The 22,669-nt window shown below is 33.0% G+C and overlaps 4 protein-coding genes and 2 long non-coding RNA genes across 9 annotated transcripts; 2 read left to right on the forward strand and 4 right to left on the reverse strand.

Annotated features, from left to right (window-relative positions):
• The first annotated feature begins 333 nt into the window (after window positions 1–333).
• Window positions 334–1,772, forward strand: LOC105681145. 2 transcript variants are annotated; one of them, XR_002947364.2, is made up of 3 exons: window positions 334–830; window positions 935–996; window positions 1,139–1,772. It is a non-coding gene; the product is annotated as an uncharacterized LOC105681145 (long non-coding RNA). The 2 variants fall into 2 exon arrangements; XR_004462166.1 differs by having other exon boundaries at window positions 334–836; window positions 1,139–1,619.
• Window positions 1,055–5,577, reverse strand: LOC100748033 (thioredoxin domain-containing protein 11). 2 transcript variants are annotated; one of them, XM_033322073.1, is made up of 11 exons: window positions 5,195–5,577; window positions 4,742–4,952; window positions 4,435–4,665; window positions 4,141–4,347; window positions 3,827–4,024; window positions 3,514–3,757; window positions 3,318–3,429; window positions 2,951–3,248; window positions 2,658–2,888; window positions 2,380–2,573; window positions 1,055–2,316 (listed from the first exon to the last, which is right to left on the reverse strand). In XM_033322073.1, exons 1-11 carry the CDS (start codon window positions 5,404–5,406, stop codon window positions 1,818–1,820), a joined length of 2,637 nt encoding a protein of 878 aa, XP_033177964.1. In that variant the 5' UTR covers window positions 5,407–5,577; the 3' UTR covers window positions 1,055–1,817. The 2 variants fall into 2 exon arrangements, with proteins under 2 accessions (XP_033177964.1, XP_012244368.1); XM_012388945.2 differs by having other exon boundaries at window positions 1,818–2,316; window positions 3,318–3,757.
• Window positions 5,578–5,720: 143 nt separating this feature from the next.
• On the forward strand, window positions 5,721–9,863 carry LOC100748152. Of its 2 annotated transcripts, XM_033322078.1 has the most exons (9): window positions 5,721–6,595; window positions 6,701–6,711; window positions 6,783–7,063; window positions 7,147–7,339; window positions 7,406–7,520; window positions 7,613–7,780; window positions 8,995–9,244; window positions 9,327–9,504; window positions 9,590–9,863. In XM_033322078.1, the coding sequence occupies exons 1-9, from the start codon at window positions 5,917–5,919 to the stop codon at window positions 9,860–9,862; spliced, it is 2,148 nt and encodes a 715-aa protein (XP_033177969.1). In that variant the 5' UTR covers window positions 5,721–5,916; the 3' UTR covers window position 9,863. The 2 variants fall into 2 exon arrangements, with proteins under 2 accessions (XP_033177969.1, XP_003485120.2); XM_003485072.4 differs by having other exon boundaries at window positions 5,721–6,711.
• On the reverse strand, window positions 7,798–8,831 carry LOC100748511. The gene is made up of 2 exons (XM_003485075.3): window positions 8,352–8,831; window positions 7,798–8,229 (listed from the first exon to the last, which is right to left on the reverse strand). The coding sequence occupies exons 1-2, from the start codon at window positions 8,417–8,419 to the stop codon at window positions 7,902–7,904; spliced, it is 396 nt and encodes a 131-aa protein (XP_003485123.1). The 5' UTR covers window positions 8,420–8,831; the 3' UTR covers window positions 7,798–7,901.
• A 210-nt stretch (window positions 9,864–10,073) lies between the features above and the next one.
• On the reverse strand, window positions 10,074–10,994 carry LOC100748393 (thioredoxin, mitochondrial). Its single transcript, XM_033322137.1, has 4 exons — window positions 10,878–10,994; window positions 10,605–10,804; window positions 10,409–10,532; window positions 10,074–10,336 (listed from the first exon to the last, which is right to left on the reverse strand). Exons 2-4 carry the CDS (start codon window positions 10,775–10,777, stop codon window positions 10,223–10,225), a joined length of 411 nt encoding a protein of 136 aa, XP_033178028.1. The 5' UTR covers window positions 10,778–10,804; window positions 10,878–10,994; the 3' UTR covers window positions 10,074–10,222.
• A 251-nt stretch (window positions 10,995–11,245) lies between these two features.
• LOC112213461 lies at window positions 11,246–22,662 on the reverse strand. Its single transcript, XR_004462165.1, has 9 exons — window positions 21,717–22,662; window positions 19,846–21,599; window positions 19,442–19,702; window positions 18,844–19,249; window positions 16,898–18,198; window positions 16,443–16,660; window positions 15,014–16,152; window positions 13,870–14,762; window positions 11,246–13,800 (listed from the first exon to the last, which is right to left on the reverse strand). It is a non-coding gene; the product is annotated as an uncharacterized LOC112213461 (long non-coding RNA).
• Between the last annotated feature and the right edge of the window lie 7 nt (window positions 22,663–22,669).

The raw sequence follows: 22,669 nt of genomic DNA on the forward strand, positions 1-22,669 counted from the left end.
CCGATCAAATACTACGCCATCTCCAGGCTTCTTCGGTCTTTCTCCACAGCGTCATCTTTTTTATGTATCGTTTATTAAGTAATTAATCGATCTTACGAATAGTAAGAAACACAGTTAATACTTCCGAATGTATAATTCGAGTTCAAAAGTTTGTTATTTGAATTATACGATTCGATAGTCTTGTCACTCCTTTGTAAATTTTTCAAGCCTTTTCGTCTTGGCAACTGAGAAAGAAATGCATGTTCTAATTTTTAGGTTACGACGTTTATCTTATTCGCGTAACAGGTACTTCTTTCGCGTGTCTATGCACCTTGTAAAACATAACTGTACTTTCATATCGTGAATTATGAATTTAGGATATGGAAAATCAAGACAGATGCGTATCTATGGTACGTATTCAGCGAAATGATTTAAATACATTTATTAAATTAAATGTCGATCTATCCTATGTACCTACACATGAAGGATTGGAGAATTTATATCTTATACAAAATGTATACGTTATTACTAATAGAATTGTATAAATGCTTAAATACAATAAGATTATTAAGATTATTTTATTCTCGTAAGATCGTGATAATGATCAAAATAACGATTCTTTAACTCAATGCCATATACTGATCAGAGATCAGCAATTAAATCGATAGAAGAAACGAGTTTCTTATCACGCGTCATTTTACTAGGAATTTCATTACATCGAATAAGTAGCCCAACCCATAAATAAATCAGGCAAACGGGGAGAATGACTAACGCAAGATTACGCGACCCATCGACCACTTTCGGCCCACGCTATTTTATCACATTTTTAATCCGATCTTCGTACATATAAGGTTGTGGTACGATAAACATCAATTTTTAATTTTTGTATAAATTCATCGTGTTATTGTTAAATTTTGTACGATTAAAATATACAAAAATTTGTTTACCTTTTCAGATGATCACGATATTTGCAAGACGAGATGAATTAATATTTTAATCACTCGTTGCAATAATTATGTAATTATAATTAATTTGCCCTATTTATAAATAAATAATATATTAATTTATCGTAATATCATTATATATACCAACATATAGTATTTATTCTTATAATGTATAACAATATTTACACAAATGTACAAGTTACACACATTTTTAGGAAATGTATGCACAAATCACACAATACCAGATGAAGAATTAAATTGATATCCCACAGAGAGCTAGAGCTTACTTAATTTTGCCTAAACATATTACATTTTTAAACACAAAATTTGAAAGTTATAGTTTACTGCATATGTTATTTTCTTACTATTGCACATCCGCAGTAGTATGTTTTATTTCTCTGTTCTAATATTAAACGTCATGAATATTAATCAAAGGTGACTAATTCTAATGTACGTACACTCCCTGTATAGAATTATAATGTACTGGAAAAAATAGTCTTATCAATGTCTTACTATCTTCATTTGGACGACAGTTACAAATATCTTTCCTTGCAAAATTGTTATAAAAGTTTAAATAAAAAATTATGAATATACATTTTTTACAAGTGTATGAAAAAAATTGTATACACAATTTTTTGCAACATTCAGTAGGGAATGTTTTGTTTCAAAGTAATAAAGAAATATTTTTCTAAAACAAATCCATAAAAACAATGCAAAGATATTTAAATAAGTTGTGATACTCATTTGCGCGCGACATATATAATTCAGTTGGACATATTTTACATTCATAACATAAAATGATTTGTGAGGTATATACTGTACATTTAGTACAAATTCATAAAAGGACTTAAGTAAAATAACATTCATTGCAATATATCTATCTGTAAATCGATATCACAATTCACTTTTAATCATTCTCCTTTCAAGAACATTTTGTTCCTGATGTAACTCTTCCACTTGAGTACTATTTACTTTGCTATCTAACTCAAGTGACCTAATACTTTTATAATATCTCCTATATTTTTGTCTGATAAGCTTTACTTTGTGTTGATCTTCTCTGAGATCGATAGTGGAACCTAATATTAAGTGTATATCTTTAATGTGTGCCAACTTCAGTAAAATGACTTTTCTTTTATTTCTAGCACTTAATCTCCCTAATAGAGTAATATGTCTTATTAATTTTCGATAATCTCGAAGCAGTTGTTGAATAATATCTAGACACAGCCAACGAGTTCGAGCGATGCACACATCTGGAACTATACCGGCTCCAGACTGGCAAATATTTACAAGCGCTTCAACATGCGAATCCCCATCCAAATTCGCTAAGATAAAATTCACAAGATTCGGTATTGTAACTGACAGAGAAAACGGATACACCGTGCTATCCTCTTTTCTGTAACGAAGAAGACTAGAGAACTGTTATAGAATACAATCACGAATGATCCATTATAATTACCTTTCGGCAGGAAAAAAAAGAATAGATGGGAATCGATTCATATTATATTCCCATGGTAAATCATTATTATCACCATCTACTTTTACGAATAAAAGATGATCCATTTCGCGTAAATAATGAGCTACTGTTAAGTACACATAAAATATTGCGCTACAAAATGCACAATAAGGAGAGTGGTACATTACGACCACATCCTAAAAAAGATCATTAAATTTAATATTTTCTTTATGGCATTATCTTATAACGTTATAATATGTTCATTACTCTTCCCAATTTACCTTTGTTGGATCTAAAATAGTATCTAAGAAAGTTTCAGTTGTCAATTCTGGTACGCACACACTTTTTATGTCCTTTGTTTTGCAACTAACTTTAGTCTTAAATTTTTGCACAAAACGTCTTGAATTATTAGAACGTAATGTGCGTTGTAAAAAGCCTTGGGTATAATTATTTATAAATTGTATAAGTGTATATCGACTAAAATCCTCCTGCATGACATATTGACTCTCATGCTAAAAAAGAAAGTTACGAATTAAATATATGTGAAAATATAAAAATACATTAAAATACTTACAGCAACATCTAATATCACAACAGCGGTCTTATCCTTCCTACTTAAAAGGTCTATGCCCAGGCCTTCCGCGAAGTAAAAATAATGTAAACTATCGATTGCTATTAATGTCAAGGTTTTGTTAATTTTACACACTGACTTTGTTAAATTTATATTCGGATGTTCAAGATTATCTCGTGGAAATACAGGTTGATGATATCTGTTTCCTGTTATCCATCTTTTACATTCAGATCTTAAATATGCTTGTTTTACTACGTCTGCAGATCGTACATCCTCTTCATTTGCAGAAGACGCCGATGTTCTGTATTTTTTAATAACAAAATAAAAATATTAACTAATAAAGGAAGTACAGAAACAATTCCTTTCATACCTCCTGGATTTAAGGTTGTCTTCATATTTTATTGTAGTAGGATCTTCGTTACAACAGATTTCATATGTCTGCTGTGGATTATGTACAGCTGGAACTTTGAAAATATCTGCACCTTTACAGACGGGATAAAATTTATTAGTATGAAGTTTACAGACAGGCATTTCTCTTTTTGCATTATTTAATATGTTCTTTTTACATAAAGAACATTTGTTCATTACAACATTGACACAGCAACTATCGTTAATCCATTTTTGAATCGAGATGCTGGTAGTGAAATTGTTTGTTTGATTTTTGGTTTCCTTCAAAAGTTTTGCACAAAATGTATTTCGCTCCGAATGCCTCGCAATAGCATTGCGACGCTTGAAACTGAGACGCTGAATTATCTCCTTAGGTAAGACATTATCTGCACAATTATAGTACTGGAGTCCAATCTCCCTGATCTAAAAAATTAATGTAATTTTTATTAGATATCCTTTGAATACCGCGATTAGGTTTACAATGCTACATACTAGATTGAAATTGTAATTTTCAGGATGCAAAGGATTACGAGGTGTGAAAAGAAAAAGTACAGGCCCTTTCTTTAAATATGGTGCTAATGTTAATGCTTTTACTCCAGGAGGTTGCAGCCATAGAACTGGTTGATGAATAGAACTGCTAATCCAATTTAATATGTTTTCGGAAGTCCATTCAGAGTCTTCTGGATACCTCTATACATTTGAATTCTCAAACTCATTTAATTGTGTTATATATGCAAATGTTTCTACTTTATGTATCCAATGTATTTACCACTGCCCAAATATAAAAACTTTTTTCATGTACTTACTAGAGACTTGCTCCACATAAATAAATTTGCAGATGGAAATTTGTAGATGTTATATTCCGTTTCACTAGATAACGCACTAGTCACAACAGCAAAAGCCAATTCTCTATTAGGGTCCTCTTCCAATGTTCTTATAGCAGCTTTATAAAATTCTTTGTAGCCAGGAGTTTTATCTAACCGAGTAAAATTAAAATAACCTACTACCACAGCCTGCAATTACAGTAACAAACAACTCACTGTTTTATAAATAACTATGTACACTAAGATCCAACATGTAAATTATTTATTTATACTTACATTATAATTCACACGTAAATCTGTTAATTGTTCTTTATGTGTTATCCTAACAATTGGATTCATAACTGTATTAAGAAATTTTATCATATATGACCATGTACGTATACCTCTGTATTCTATACCAGAATCCCTTGAAGGATAAAGCATCAGTACTGGGTAGATTTGTACTTTGTTATACTGAGCTCTACATTCTGAGCTTGGATGCCAGCAATTAATAGCAGCAAAAAATATCTGGGGATCACAAAAATATCTTAGTCTTATTATTGTATGATTATAAAATAATTAATTATATACACATATTTGATACCTGTGAATGATAATATTGAGCAACTATTTCAAATTCTTGACGCACAGCTTGACTTTCTGCATCCCATGGAGCATAATACATAACAAAACTAAAATCTGCTTCTGTCACCCTCTCTATCATAGCGCTTAAATGTCCTTTATAAAAATCTAAGACAATTGAACTTTGATTAAAAAATGGTTTAGCTAATGGAGGCTTTGATACCTTCGGAGCACTGCAATGAAAATAATCGCCATATAATACAACATATACAATAATAACACATATAATACTATCAAATAAAAACAAGCATGACTTGTTGCTACTGTATTCGTACAGTATTGATACCATACTTTCAAGTTACGAAATATCTATTGCACAGTACCAAAATATAAAACCATGTTTAAAGTGAGATAACAGTATCACACTAAAGTTAATGAATTTTTAACTAGAAAATCGTTATAACCTAAAACTTACGAACTATGGAGTGCAGCTAAGGTCAAGATAATTGCAAGGAAAAAATGAATAATTTTTCTAGCGTATGAGAACATCTTGCTGGTTAGTCTCTCTTTTATCACGACCTTCTGATGCGACTCTTTGGCCACGTCGTTACTTTTTGAATCCGGTATAGTCGTGTGCGAGTTATCACCATTTCTCGGCGTGCTTGTTTCAACTTCTTCTTTCAACATTATCCGTTAAACCAAAAGGAAATTAAAGGGAGGAGAATATCGTACGCTAAAGCCTCATCACACACTCGTTGTTTACTCCAGTACTGTCAGTCCAACTATTGTTTATTTAATTAAAACTAATTAGCCGGGGTTTCACGGATTTCGATCGAGCCATCTGTATTTTTGCAAACCGGAAACAGCTGAGCGCTTGTCAACATATCAATGCACGAACAAGATTTAATATTCATATAGTTTGTTTCAACTAAAATTGAAGGGGTTGTTTGCGATATTCTCTCGTATCTATCGAAAGCAATAAGTATTATGGAAGATTAACTGATATTAAATATATGTATATATTATAAATAAATATATTTGAAAAGTGAAAATAGAGCTTTGAAAAATTAGAAGTGTTCTATGATGTTTAATGCTTTTTACGAGAATTTATGTCCAGATAAGGAGCAATATATAAATACAATGTTTTCATTATGTGATTGTATTTTATACTAATGAAAAATTACAGGAAAAATTACAATGAGAAGTTTATTAATATTTTTACCAAACAGGCTTTACAAGGAAAAACCTGGATACATGTTTGGTAAAATAGTGTATGATGATAATACAGGAGTAAAAAAATTTTATGTCATTGGTGTATGTAAGGTAGATAATTTAGAAACAATGAAATGTGCCAGTATAATTGGATATTATTCTGGCAGCGAACACAAAAGAGGATATGTAGATAAAAAATATTTAGACTGGATTAATATATGCTTGAATTCTACATTTTACTCTAAGTGTGATATTTATGACTACAGTCTGAAAGGTATTATTGTGAACAATAAAAAAATTTCTACTCTACACTGTCATACAGCCATTATAGTATATGATCAATCAGCATTTAGAGAAACAGAATTATTTGCTCAAAAAGCAGTATCTGGAGACCACTTTTATGAGTTAATGAAAATCATACAAAGCAAGCAAATTGAGAGAGAAATACAGAAGAAAGGAAAATGTACTTATGTAAAAGAAACACTACTTGTGTATCATATGTTCTTATACTTTTATCCAGTCCTTTTTCTTGCTAAAATAACCAACAAGTTATTACCAGTTTTAAAATATTCTTTTCTTGGTTTGCATGTTAATGGATGGTTGGAAAATGTCAAATGGATGTTAATCACTGTAATAAAGAACAAAAAATTTAATTTGAAAACTGGTAATTATGTTTTTGCATTAATAATAGATATGTTATTGGGAATTTCAATATTACAGTTATTATTGCATTACTTTGAGTACATATCTCCATCTCAGATACTTTTGGATAATGCAGAGGTAATTTTAAAATATACATTGAAAATAGTATTAAATTAATGGTAATATTTTAACGTATGAATATTTTACAGAAGGCTGTCACATTTTTGAAGGACTTAATTAACTGGCTAATGGGTGTACCAGCTGGTTTAAAATTAAATCATGCCTTAAACAATATGCTTGGGAAATTTTTTCTATACCACATACATATGTGGTGGACATTCTTAATATTTATGAAACCTGTAATGGATTTTACATTCGAAGTACTGGTATTATTTGGAAAGCTTGGTATTACATTTCAAATAGCAATAGCAGCTGATCTTCTAGCACTTGTCAGTTTTCATGCTTATTGTATCTATGTATATGCTGCAAGGTACTAAATATATAAGTTATTAAGTATATAAGTTATAGAAACTGCAAAAACGCAAACTGAATAATAATTCAATTTTTTATCAGGCTTTTCAATATTCAATTAAAGGGTATTACTGCTTTGTTTCGACTATTTTTGGGTAAAAAGAAGAATCCATTGAGAGAAAGAATTGATTCTTGCCAATATCAACCTGATCAACTGTTTGTAGGAACTCTATTGTTTACTATTCTACTGTTCCTCATGCCAACAACTTGGGTTTATTATGTAGTTTTTACCATGGTACCTTATAAATAATTAAACTGTGATTATGATTATGGTTGAAAAATTCATAAGTTCATTTTACAGCTCAGATTAGCACTAATCAGCTTTGGAGGTTTGTTGACAAGAATGAAGTTTTATCTTCAAGTTATGCCTGTATATACATTTTTTAAGTGGTTATTTCATTCTTATAGCACATGCAGTAAGTGAAATACTTTTAATCAATTGTCAATTAATTGTAAATGCTGTCAATTTATTGGATTACTTACAAATTACACGATTTGTATGTTCTAGGTATTGTTAATATTAAAGTATATTCAAATAGAACAGAAGGTCCAATAATATTAATAATGACAATGGTAGTAGCATCATGGCATTATACATGGGACAAATGTATACCAGACACAATTAATCGTCATCCATCCATAGAATGGAATAAGATAATAAACAATATAATATGGGGTGAATTACTCTATCCATTATAGATTCCTATTTATAGCTTTATTTAACAAAGAACATACATGTATATATATCTTACCTAATTCTAAAATAAACATTGTTAACTAAATTAGATTCCATTAGATTATTCAATTTCCTGTTTTATACTTTTCCTTTTTTTTCCATATATTTGTTCAACAATTGCTGGGTCAATATCTTTGATCATAGCTTCATCGATATCATTTTCTTCCCTCAAGATACCAAAGTATATGAAAAAGGCAGCTAGGCTTAAGCCTATAACTAGACCTTCATAATTTGGTCGATCTCTACCGTCAATTGTATCTCTAGCAGAATATGTTGCTGCTTTAGATGTTGAGTATTTATAAGGCTTGTCATAATCATCGTCATCTTCATCTTTTTTCTTTGAATTGATACTATATTGTAAGGTGGAATACATTTGAAGAAAAGATTGCCTAAAACAATATGTCACTTTTTATCATAGTTTCAAAATACTTAAAGAATCTAACCTCTTTTTTAATACGAATAATTTAAAGATTTAATACAAGAAAAGAGAGTATCATGTATTCAAATATACCTATTCCCTAAGAATGATTTGCTACTTTTAAGATGTAAAACATTTTTTATTAATTTTAAATGCATCATTCTTACAAATAAGAATTGCTCAACGTCTAATTTGGAAATTCACGTATTAATTTTACCAAATATTATATATATATTATATTTGGTATTATTTCTCTTTCTTTACGTTTTATTTTGTAAATAATAAATATCAATTAGAAATTTATAAACATTTATACTTTCGATGTCCTTTTATCGTTCAATGTTGTTTAATGCTATGAACAGACGTGTCCACAGTCCATACACATGTTCAACGATAACTAACTGTAGAAACAGTTATTTTCTTATATTTGTTGCTTAATTTTTATTTAGTATCAGCTACAAAAATATTATCAGTACTTTAAATGTTGCAACTTTATAGATTCAAAATTATATTCATGCATAGAACACTGAAGTGATTTATACGATGGGATTGGAAAATACGTCAAAATTTAAGGTTATAAGTTCAAAATCGGGAAAACGAATGAAAAAAAATTATAAATCGGGAGGTGGATATTTAATAAATTTTATTCATGTTCCTATATACATAATTGTGACATGACTTTTATTCAAGATTCTGTATAACGCGAATTTATAGATTTTGAATTTATCATTTACAAAAATTACAGATAAAATAGATAACAATGTTGATACCTCTGCATGTGATACTAATCAAGTGAAAAACGTGAATAAGCGGAACATGAAACGTAAAAGACAACATAAAAAAAGAAGAGACAACATTAATGATAACATTGATGAAAATATAATTAAAGATGACAAAGAGGAGAATGTCTATACTGAGATAAAAGAGAATCAGGATGTAGAAGACACGAAGAGCGATGAAGAATCATCACCAAACAAGAAAGCAAAGTAAAAATTACTATATATTCATATTTAGATTTTAATTATTTTTTATATTAAATTATATATATGAAAATTGTTTTGTCAATAGTATAGATACAACAAATGGTTTAAATGATATAGAAGAAATTTATAAAAATAACTCGAAAACTCCAAGACGGCCTTCTAAAAGAGAATTAAAAAAACAAAAAGTTGAGAAAAGAAATAATAAAAGAAGGATGGCCAGTAGAATTGAAGCAATGACAAAAGGACTTAATTATGTTTCAAAGGTTTCTTTTATGATGTCATTTTTTAAAATGGTAATATTCAAAATGAAACAATTATTAATTCTACCTATAATAACTTCATTTATAGTGGAAATATGCACGAAGTGAATGGAAGTTTGAAAAGATAAGACAAATTTGGTTAATTGACAATTTGCTAGATGAAGCTTATATTCCAGATGACATTTTTCCAATAGTTTTAGAATATTTTGAAGGATGTAAAGGAATGGCTCGAGAACTACTTTTAAGGAAAGGCTTGGATGTTGTAAGGAAAGTAGAAAATGAACGAAATAAAGACGAGGTAGAATCTGTTGCTTATCAAAGGGCAAGAAAACTTCTACAAGCTTTACCTACCGAAACCTAAATAATCTGAAGTTATACTTAAAACCTATCAACTAGTTCATACTTTTAGTGAAATTTATTTTACATTTTGAAATTTATTTTACATTTTTTTTATACATTATCCCAACTATTTGTTTCTTTATTCACGAAATAGATACATCAAATTTTTGTAAATAATTAAACAATTAAATTTTATCTGTTTATTATATTAAAAACAATTTATTTCACATATATATATGAGAAGCTTACAATTGGTTTATTCTGGAGATATATATAAATAAAAAGTTATACTGTATTATACACTTATTACCATACAATATTATACAAGTACTTTAGTAACCATAAGGTTACTCCAACAAAATTACAGTTAAACTAGATTACATTATTCTGAATACTTATCTACAAATTGTTTAAGTTTATCTACATCCTGGAGACCAACAATTCTGTCTAAAACTTTTCCATCCTTCATTGCGATCAAGACTGGAACAGAGCCAACCTACATATATAAAATTTCTATTATTTTCATTATTTCAAGATAGGTAACAAATTTATAAAAATAAGAAATAACCTCGTAATCTAAGGCAAGATCGCTATTCTCGTCGATATCAACCTTTGCCAGTAAAACTTTTCCTTGTTTCTCTGCGATTACCGATTCTATACGAGGAGTGAGCATACGACATGGATTGCACCATCTATAAATCAAATTAAATTCATTATGATAAATTTATCATTAAAATCATTATGACAGTCCAATTTTTACATACGTTGCGAAAAAATCAATGATCACAGGCACTTTGGAGTTTTTAACGCGATCGTTGAAATCTTTTGGATCTTGAACTTTGAAAGCAGTTGAAATCGATTGTTCTTGAGCCGGTGCATTTGCAAAGGCTCTTGTTCCTAGAGCAATACGTACAGTTCTCAATCCAGTTCGGAACATTTTAATGTTTCGTTGATATAGAATAACCTACGACGTGTAGCAGATGTGTAGTAACTACGAATAAATTCTAAAACGTAATAACGATTTGATCAGTTCTAACCTAAACTCTTGTTCGGAAGATTGTACCGTACTGTTGATTGGGATTGAATGAGGTTAGGTATAAAATAACCAACAACGTAAAAATAAATTCTCCACGTGGTATCGTTTGTATATATTTCATTTTCGTCGAATCAGTTGAGAACTTTTCATTCGGTAAACAATAAATACAGATTTACGCTGTACATGTTTGTTATTTCATAGAACTGTGTATATTTAATAATGATACAAATTATATAACTTTTAAATATAAACATAATTAAACGATTGAAAATAATATTTATATGTGTTTATCCTTATAAAGAATCACTAAAGAAAATAAAAAATAGAAAAAACGAATTGATTGGTGTATAAAAAGAATAGAGAATCCTATTTAAACAAATACCGATGATCTTTTGTATTACATGCATTTTTCAAAACAGTGTAAGATTGTTCTAACAAGCGTTTTCATACAGTTAAAACACTGTATAAATTGTTTAAATTCTATCTGATTATTTATAATTGAATTTGATGGAGTAACCAAATTATAATTTTCAAGTTTTTTACATCACAACTTTTCAAGGATTAAGATCAATTTATTTTATAAATACCTACCCATGTGGAAAAGCGATGTAAAATACTTGTGTTGTAGCCATGACTTTGATCGAGGATAAAGTTTTGGGAACCCTATCTTAGAAATCATTCATTGAGAGAGTTCTCATTTCGTCTAATATTGTTTCTTCACCTTTGAATGTGTAGAAGATATAGCCACGAGATAAATAATGAATCAATTTGTTATAAATTTTGCCATCGTCAATATATTATTTTATTTTATTTTATTCATTAATACTTTCCTAAAGAAATTGTCCATGCTATTAGATCCTTTATTTAACCGCTGACCATTTAATTCGTTGATCTTGGTATCTTGAACTGGCGAGTCATTTTGCCAATGACCTACTCTCGTTTTGCGGCCTCGAAAGTTTGGACCTCGGTCATGTCCTAATCCTTTAAGCATACGTTATGACACTGAAACATCTAATGACTAAATTCCTTCTATGAAGTGGACTAAAATTATTCAATTGGAAGAGTTTACTCTACTGTATTGTCTATTATCGACAGAGTCGACAGCCATGACTTCTTTACTCATTATTTACAATTTTTTAGATTTTACGTTTACGAATTTAAAAATTCATTTTAATACATCTATGGAAAAAATACTGCTGATGACTATCATTACAGCCTTCACTGAAGACTTCCTAGAAGTTTATATTATGAATAGAATTTGAATAATAATATATCCTCCGAAGTTTCCTTTTCCGAATGCTACGATTCTTCTACGAATATCAGAGGAATCCATTTTTCCAGCTTATTTTCACACATGACAATTGTCAAAGTAATTAGTTTGCAATATTGATGATCGTTCACCTTGTCCAATAACATTAAATGTTTTCTATTCATTACTATTGTATTCCCGACTAATGATACAATACGAATAAATTAGGAGATATCCTGTGTTTTCACCTGATGAAAGAAGCATTGACTTAATTATTGAATTTCACGCCCAGAGTGATGTAATGAGCACGAATGCTAGGTGCAAAAGCTTCTACTGTATAGCATGGTCCTAAATTAAAGCATTATGTGGCGGCACCGATTGATATCATGACACTCAGGGTCGATTCGCAACATATTCTTCAATGTTTTTGAATAGCGATTGAATCAAGGCTAAATTACACTTTATACAGTTCTAATTGAGATTTCGGTTCCTTATTGTACACTTTGAATTACTCTGTACTGAAGATCATTAAAATTGTCTGAACATTTGCTATTCTATTAAGAATAAGAAAATAGCGTACCATGTAAAGAAATGGAGCTTCTTCGTTGTGATCAATAGGAGTTGCTTTCTCAATATTTATAACGATCATTTGAGGACTGTGGACATTTCTGGAAGCTCTGTTCTGATTCGCAACTCTTTCCGAGTACAGTGTTTGGCGATGCCTTCTTGATATATATGTATTCCACCACGACGAAATTGAAGCTTAAAATTTGCATAATGAGCCAAAGAGGAAAGAATCGTAGAAGACTTCGATGGGAGAAATTGCTAGGAGGATTTTTTAGCATCAAGAGAACCGTTGCAGGAAATGAGAAATTGTAGTAACAAAAAAAGCAGTATGGAATAATAATGAAATACCAGTGGAATATCATAATAAGTAATGCGAATAAGAAATAAAATATTAACGATCAAGGAAAAGGAGTTTCAGCAATACAAAAATGCAAGATATAAAAACAGGAATTCCAGTAATAAAGAAATAGTAAGAGTACTTGAAAAGGAGTTGCAGGAATGATAAAGGAGTACAGAGATACCAAAGAAAGGATTTCAACAATAATGATTCATAGAAAGGGCCGTTTGAAACAATAGAAAAGACAAAACAAGGACATAAACCTGTAAATTAAATTATAAAACATTTTACTTAAGTACTGATGAAAATTACTAGAGTTTAGATTTACAAGAGATCGTACTTTGCTCCTTTGCGATACATACCCGACAGGAGAAACTAGATCAGACTGATCTCTGACTTTGACTGGAAGATGACTCATTGCTTACAGTTTTGTAATGGTCGTTACGTAAAATGAAAATACATTACGTAATCCGTTCCTTCGCGCGTTCTGAGAGGGCGTACTTATGAAAATAATAGATTTTCTCCATGGGAAAGCCTCTATTCATGGATCAGCACGACACGACAAGAAGCAGACAATCGTTCCCTCCTTTCACGTCGAAACAAAGTCGCGACACACTTTCAATTGCCTCGTTATTAATTTCAATAAACACGATGTTTCATCAGCCACATCTTTATAACGCAACGATGCGTATGACAATAAAAATGAAAGTTTCTCGCATGAAATCACTGGATTTTTCATACGGTTAATAAATTCTGGATCCTTACCAAAACCTGCTGATACGATTTCCAAATAAGTGAGCGATGAAAATGAAATAAGGAGGAGGAGATGTTAGAGTTTACTCGATGTAACTTTGTAGGTTTAAAATGAAGGATGTTGCGCAAGATAGAGCATCGTTGAGATATGACGTGAACCATTACATTCAAGACAGATGGTTTCTTTGAAGCAAACTAGTCAGCTTTAGTCTTCAAGGTCTTGGCTACCTTGGTCACCGGACCATTTTTCTACGTGACCATGTTGATGTTTTTAATCGTAGAAATTTTTTCTTGCAACCAACAACACACGTATTATCTCGCCAAGAAACAACACGTTCGTGTGTCTACTTATTGCGTAAAAGCACCAAGCCGTTTCCTTATACAGCAACGACGCCGCAACGACTGCTGCAGCGAAAATACACTATATCATGGTAGAGCGACCTCTTTTAAAATGCACTCACGCGAAGCAAGGCTATGAGAGGATTTTTCTGCGTTCTTGTTTCTATTTTGTTTGATATCTAGAATTCTCGATATTCGTGCGTAATTTTGTGTCGGCGACTTTCGAGTGCCATAATTTTGTGAGTAATTCTCTGTTTATAAAATAGGACAATATGGACGTATAATAATAGTATTATCTTAAGTTAAATACCTGAGGCTTTTGATACATTCAGCAATTATTTCTTTTATATATGGAACGTTTAAAAACAATGCTTTTGAAATAAATAGGAAAGAAATTACTGCACTTATTACAGCCGTCAATGATTCTCTTTGAAAGTTCATTATTTCAAATAAACTACCATACCTTTCATCTTGTTCCGGTAATCGAGGGTTGAAAATGGGTTTTTGGGGATGAAATCAGTTACGAATATGGATTGAAATATTATTACCAGTTCATTCGACGTTGGTACGTTTTCCTCGTCACTCGATTGAAATTAAATCTATTGCTGAATTGCCAGGAGCAGTAGGCAGGATAGAAAACCCTGAAAAAAGAAATAGAACACCGGGGGTTTTGAATGGAGGAGCTGAGTTTGTAATCGCAGAGAATAGAGGGGCCAGGGGATCTAGTCAGAATACTATGACATTGGGGTAGGAAAATAAAGGGAGAACCGTTGGTCGTTATGGTAACCGTCGATTTACGATTTCATCTGACCGACAGCATGCTGACTAGAATAGGTGACCCACTACTCCCCAGAAAATGTGTTTTGGGTACTATGTAGACTCCCTTACGTACCAAGTATTTCAATTTCCTACTCTTTCATTAAGTTATCTTGATTAATAGGTACGTCGATTTCAACTTCGTTGAACCTTCTGTCAACTTTAAGTTAATACAATGTCCGATAGAAATACATTTCAGGGAATAGCAATTAAGTTTCATTATGTACGTCGTCCAAATGATAAATATTCTATTACAGTCACTAAGATTTTATTCCATTTCGTTGACAATTTCGTTTATCAAAATACGTTCTCCTGGGATGAATTCTAAATTGGAACACTATTCGATTCTGAAGAAATGAAATTAACTACTAAGATTTCTTTATTCGTTTGCTGTTGATCAGGGCCACCGAGCTGTCCCGACATTGGAGTTCATTGAATATTTCCCGTGGATTACGTAGTCTCCCACGAAACGTCGCTCAATTTAATTAAACGGTCTGCGTTCCCCGATGGAGCGTAAAAATCTCTGGAAGCGTCGAAACATTTCTCCCGCTTTGGGCTTCGAAGCGGTAATGATCCAATCGGGGAGTTAACACGTCCAATGTTTGCAGACGTGCTCGTTTATCGTATTATCACCAGCTAACTGGTTGGTAATTCTCGACTAGTATTTTTGTTACATGACGGAGAAACAAACGTTTCGATAATCAACTTCCTTCAAGGATAAAATAATAATACTGTACAAAGCTACATATAACTTTAAGCTTTATAAGACACTGAGAAAAAAACCCGAGAGATCTCCTGATCTGTTCACAGTAAATTAAAGATAATTTAGAACATAACCATCTGTGAAGAACTTCCATACAGAGAGTTAATACTCGTGATCGCTAATTGAGTGCAAAATGAGTTGAATTGCAAGTGAAAACGATGCTACCCGAAGGCATCCAACGTCCTAGTTTTGCTTTCTTCTTTTCTAATCTCGTTTAGACGTACCCTTTATGATCCATGGGAATAACAATTGCGAATCGAATGTCATGAAACTCTTTATCATATGTTGCCTGCATCGTCATTGTGCTAATTTTTCGTAACGCTCGCGCTAACAGCATTACTGCGAAACCTTCGCTTCACTTTTCGGGATGTGTGACACCACGACCTAAATTAGCATCCACTGGGAATGTGGGAGATACGTTCAGCGCTCTTCTCCTGGCCGTAGAATCAAAACTTTAACAGTGGGAATATATATCAATTTAGTCGAAAAGTCCACGTATTCTTCTAATGAAGTCTATAATGTTCATATTTTTATTATCTTAAGATATTATAGCCATAGGTTGTAATTATAAATTATAAGACCTTTATAAGGATATAAGAAATGTAGCTTTCATTGATGATATGCCTCGCGTGATCGAGCAATCGCTACACGTCGACATATTTTCATCGCTGTAAATTCTATAATGTTTGCGACGGACCTTACCTTGTCCTTTCATCTTTTTTAAACTAACGAAGTTACCCACCTACGATACAGAATAAAATCGACGCGAACTCGAACAGGTCTGCCAGCCTCCGGTCGATACTTGGAAGACATTTGAAAAGCTCAGCAGCTTGAAAACTCCGGAAGCACAATTCCAGCGTATTACTTTCAGTTCAGTACGGATCGTTGCCCTAGTGAAAATCACTGACCAACGATTTCACGGTTTTGACTGCTTAAAATCAAAGGTAATCCGGTGTAAGCCTGAAAGCAAAGTTTGTGTCAAAGAGGGAACTTTTAACTCGATTAGATAATTATATGTATAGCATGATTATGAGGTACATTAACTTCGTCGTTTTCAATCTTCTAACGTGAAAAATTTAATATTGAGTTTCATAAAGAGGAAAAATTACAATATATACTGATTATAAATTGAAGTCAATTCTTTCATTAAAATTGGTGAGTTGGAAACGATCGTGACGTGTATAATTCTTGGATTACCACTTCTACTGATAGACAAGCGATGCCTACAGCTCGCACAATATCCATTAGGTAAAGATAAAAAGCTGATCATCCAAAGTTCAATCGATTTCAATCGAATATATTCCTTTCCCTTGGCCTGACTTATTGATAGGAGCGCTATCATTCCTTCGACCCACCTCCCTCTTCACGTTTCTAATCCGTAAACCAGCTAGCTTGCCTTCCTGCTTTGATGGTGTTATTTTCATCCACGACGTACAGACATGAAGAGAACGAGAGAGAGAAAGAGAGAGAGAAGGAGAACGTTGGTTTTAGTAGGCCACTAGGAAACGGATGCGCAGGGCGCGGCCTTTGCCGATATACTAGTTCGCACATTTATGATCGTTAAATCAGAACTGACTTATTTCCAGCGCCACTTCTCATTTCTCCCGTTTATGGGCTTGCATACTAACTGTGGCAGAATCAGGTCCAATACCTGGACAGTTCGTGGAATATTATTCAGCGTCCTTGGAATCTGATTCCTGTGTTTCTAATATGGAATAAGGCGCAGTAGCGCCTTCGTTCAGCGGAAAGTTAGCACAGGAAGGTTGACTGAGGAACCGATATTGATCTGAGAAGTATTAAAGCGATCCTTGACAAGATAGGACTATGATGGTTTCATCATGTACGTCCTCCATTTCAAGTTAAAAACGATTGTTATAGAAAGAGCGTAAGAGGATTGTGAAATAAAAATTTCATAGACTGGAAAGGATATTCTGTCGGCGGATTTTAACAGGGAGATTTCCCTACGATTTACGACTGCAATCTGATGCTCAGCGAGGGTGAATTGTCCTGTTTCGAGCTCATCGAACTTTTAGTTTTGACACAGTGGGAGAGTCACAAGTTGAGTTGGAAAAGAATTGGTCGATTTGCGATGAACGAAAGAAGGAGGCGTCGGTGGAAAAGAAATGTCCAAATAAATGATAGGTTGTCGATTCTAACAGCAAGTTACTAATGGACAGATTCGAATAATTTCTTGTCGATATTACGTATAGCAAAATTTATCTTTATTGTGCTCGAGCAATTTATCTTCTGTTCGTATGCATGGCGCTACATTAGCCACCTGCGCTGTTTACGATTTACAGCGTCGAACCTTTCATGTAACTTTATTTCTAGCGCGTTGCATAAGACCGTTTGTCGATGCACTGGATCAAGTTCGAATTTTTGTTACGTTCCTTCTTATGATCCTCGCAGAAAAAACTTATCGTTTCATTGATGCAACTTGAAGTGAAAGCTCGTCCCGACGAAGGCTGCAGTTGATTGTGACCGTGAATATTTCGTGCCTGGAATTAGCAACGAGATGAGTAAAGAGGATATGAAACGAGCAATGAGTAAGAGGAATTAACGAATTGTGGGATGCACCGTGTCACTACGATTCAATGGAAAAACAAAGCGAGTGTGGCCAGTTAATGATAATAAAAATGAAGGAATAAAGTGGGCCGTGACACAGAATTTTCAACCGCGAACGCGACCAACGTTTCACAGAGGATGTAAAACTGCGTCGGCATAAAAGAACGACAAGGACGTTGATTATATTATTTTCAAGCCTACGGACATTTACTATTAAGCATATCTCTTCACGGTTCTAGATAATTAGCGTAGTCAATTTGCGGTGTTGTTCGAGATATACGTATTAACATATCATATCTGGTAATTTTCCAGGAAGTTCTTATTACTTGTTCTTATACCAATAAGTAAGTTCTTATACCAGTGTAAAATACTATACGTTTGTCACGTATCCACTACATAAAAATCATCAAGTAAACTACACGCTCATCGATATTCTCGAGACGTTAATTTACAACTTCCAGAGAGACGATAAAAACATTGGAAAAAGTTGCATCACAAAGTGACTCATAGTGATTCACTTTATATATTTCTGTAATGACTGGTACCAGTCGATATATGATAACATCGATTTTACGTACCTCAACGAGTTATAACGTTCGCACGAGCCGGTACACGAAGAAAGAAAACTGACGTAACTGTGGATACCACGGATGCAAAAGGGTCACGAGATCGTGACGTTTTGGTGAAAGGTTTATGCGTTAAATTCACGGACGCATCGATTAAGATCTAAGTACTACGGCCGCAGATGTCGAGAGAAGGACCTACGAAAGTTTTTTGTGGTTTGCATCTTTCGAAGGTTACAGAGATGCAGTATTTACTCTAAGATGAAGACAGACGTTGTGAAACACGTCGGAAGGAAAATAACACGACGATTCTTAGCGCGTCTTCACTTGTTATTTAGATTCCTCGGATGTCTTGAAGAAGAATTATCGTTTCGCAATGTGCTAATCATTGACACAAGCAGGAAAACGGAAAAATTTCGATCTGAAAAAAGATATGAATTTCTCACTGTATTAAATATTCATAACGACAATTCTATTCATCGAAGAAACCGTTATAACTGATAAGTAAACAGCGAACGTGCCATTATAATGGCTAACTAATAAATAGGAGCTCGATTATACGTAATACTTGGGAAGGGATGAGCGTTAATTAAAATAACATTCTTACACGTACGTTAAGTGCTTCTAAGCGTTGAAAATGGCGCAGTACCCGCTGGTCAACTGCGAGTAAATGATATCAGCAATATTAATAAGTTACCAATTAGCATAAATCTGTAATTCTGACCCTCTTCTTAGTCTAGTTGTCTGCATGCCAATATAACGTCCGGTTACCTGAGACACATTTCATTCTTCCCAATCATTATTTCTCCATTTGATTAACTTTTCAATATTGCAATTTGAAATGAGTATCGCGTAAGACTGCGTTCGGTTATACCTGTAATATTCGCAAATATTTGTACATTAGAATACCTAGTGGAGTGAGAATAATGTTATCGCTAAGGCACTAATAAGCAAGTCGAACTATGCAAATTCGAAACGTAAAACAGAAAGCGAACGTAACAAGTAAATAATACATACTTTGGAAATTGTTCTTGGTCTTTGATTTTTAAGCTAGTACTTCGAAGAAATTTTCAAGGATCAAAGTAAAAATAGTCCTCTGCAATATTCGTCAAAGCGGCTATGTACTATCAGTCTCGTTTCGACCTGGAATCAATGGACGATGAAACGAAAAAAATTACTGATCGCCGGGCATGTCGACGTCGTTGAAATAACGAGCTCGCCAATAATATCTAGTTCGTTGGTGGCTCGTGAAAGATTATTTCGTTTACCTTGGATAGTTGCCTAGAAAATAAACTGTACAGTGAATGGTATCAAAATATGTTGAAATGTAATGCAAACAAGATGGTGATATATTTCGCAGTAATAATCCAAGATGACCTATTCCAACGATGTTTACGTGAATCAGATATGCTATACGGAAGATTTGGAATATTCAAAATATTTAGAAGCGTTTTATGTCAAACAGTGTCTTAGAATAATTTAATTCTGCGATTGTGAAACTTTCCTCGATAATCAGCTGACGTCTGATCAATAGCATTCCTGTGATGACTCGCGTTAATGAATTATAAGGAACGAATTATATAGTATATTATATAATTGCAGAAACATGGCAAGCATCTCAAGTCTCTATAACGGATGAAAACAATGAATAAGAATAATCCTACGGACGTCTGGAAGTATCTGGATGGCCATGATGTTGAAATGGCCAACACCTATTACAGATATACTACCAGTGCACACGCACTTTATTACTGTTATAACATTACGTTATACACATTACATGATCATTCGTCGACAGTTATGCCTCGCTCGTCATCGTTCTAGCGCTTAATAAAACTCTTCTCTATGGATCATTGTTACAGGTGACCTTCGAAATTCCTCTAATATGTATTTGCTCTCTTACGGATTAGAGTCTTCCTTCCCCGAAGTTACAGGAATCTAATTTCTTCGCAACTTTAATTCACAATTTTAGCTCGATGTAACGTTTAACCGATCGTTTCTCTTTCCCCGATCATTCTCCGCTTCGTCATACTTGTAACATAAAACATAAGTTGAAAAGATATTGGCTTCGTGATAGACGATTCTTGTCGCGAGCCGTACACGTGTTCACAAATTCTATATTCTTGATGAATTCTTATAAATACTTGAACGATTGCCAAACTATTATTCTACTCCTTTCACGTGCCGGTTTACCTTCAAAAATACGATACGCATCACCCATTCATGGACTCGTAAAACCGTCCATCAAACACCAGTAACCGATGGCAACTATTTTTAGCAATTTCATCAAGCCACCAATGATTGAATATTTTCTTTTAGCTCTAATCATGGTTCTTGCTCAGGCCTATTAGAGAAAATGTAATTAGTATCTAACCATATATAAATGTCCAATACGTTATGTTTTCCATTGAATACATCATTGAATAGAAAATTTTGGATTTATGTGGAATATCAGGAAGTAGATTAAACTCGATCAATTTGAAATAATTAACTTGATGGATTCTGTTTCCTAAGGAACTGCGGAGGAATTTTCGGAGCTCTGGAAGATTTGACGATAAAGTGTCTTAGACCGTAGGATAGTTATTGATCGTAACCGTTATCCGATGCATTCATTAATATATTCCATTTGATCGAGATCAATGGATCATGCACCAGGGAAATTGATCTGCATGCGGTTAGTTGGGCAACACTATCGATGAAATGCTAACACTATGACCAATATTTCCGGTTGACGTCTGGTTTGAGACAGATAACACTGGTGGTAAAGTACACTGTAACAGGAGTATAAATTTCTTTTATTATTGTTCTTCATTTGCTTACGATGAATTGTAAATTATATCCAACTCTTCTTTTTTTTTATCACGTTCCCCTTTGATAAAATGACCTACCTTTACCAAGAAAAAAAAAAACAAGTCGAACGGGGTTCCGAGCAACGCAGTTGTACAAGGGTGCGATTCGAAGAAATAACCGTTGAATCGATTTTTTGGGATCATCCTGGGCAAGATAAAGCAGAGCATAACAACCTTTTCTAAGCTCACCCTTTTCAGCGTTTCCTTTTCAAGCGGATCCGGCCTTACAACTCTGAGCCGAGTACCATTTTATTCTCAACCGTCTTTCGTTTAGCGTAACAATGAACGTACGCAGTAGCTATCGTAGGATACTAAGAAGAGTATTAACTTAATTACCAGCTGGAAATTGATTGAAAATCACCGGCCAATAAATTGCGAATGAATAAATAAAGAAGAAAATAATAGATTAGACGAAATAATATTTTCAACAAGATTCTAAGAACAGACTAATGGTTCTCTTTCTTTCCCTAATTTAATTGTGAAATATTTTTTTCGATATATTCAAAGTAGAATGGTTTATAATATTTTTTACTGGATATTGACACCGAGTGTAGTATAAAAAGCACGTGATCTGTTTTCAGTGTCAAGATGAAGATATATAACGTAAACAAATGTAGATTGGATTCAGCTATTTTAAAGATAATAGAGCTTCAAAGGTCAATTAGAATAATGATTCTGCAAATATGAAGCATAATTTTGCGCTATATCAGAAATGATGTGCATGAAATTGATTTTATGACTCGTAACCAGATAGATACCGAGCAAAAAATTAATATTGTCACCAGCATTTTGGTGAATCATTGTAAACGTGCGACGCAATTAATTGTTTCGATCAATAAAAAAATTAACTTAAGGTACAATACGAACGACGTTCGCAATGACGAATACTGATTCAAACCAGGAATGTTAACAATGCATCCTCGGCACGGTTAAGTAGCCGAGCTACGTTTTGCGTGGAAATTATGGTGGGGATACCATGCTGGGTGTTCCTG

Source organism: Bombus impatiens, unplaced genomic scaffold (genome assembly GCF_000188095.3).
Source record: "Bombus impatiens unplaced genomic scaffold, BIMP_2.2 scf_0036, whole genome shotgun sequence".
NCBI lineage: Eukaryota > Metazoa > Arthropoda > Insecta > Hymenoptera > Apidae > Bombus > Bombus impatiens.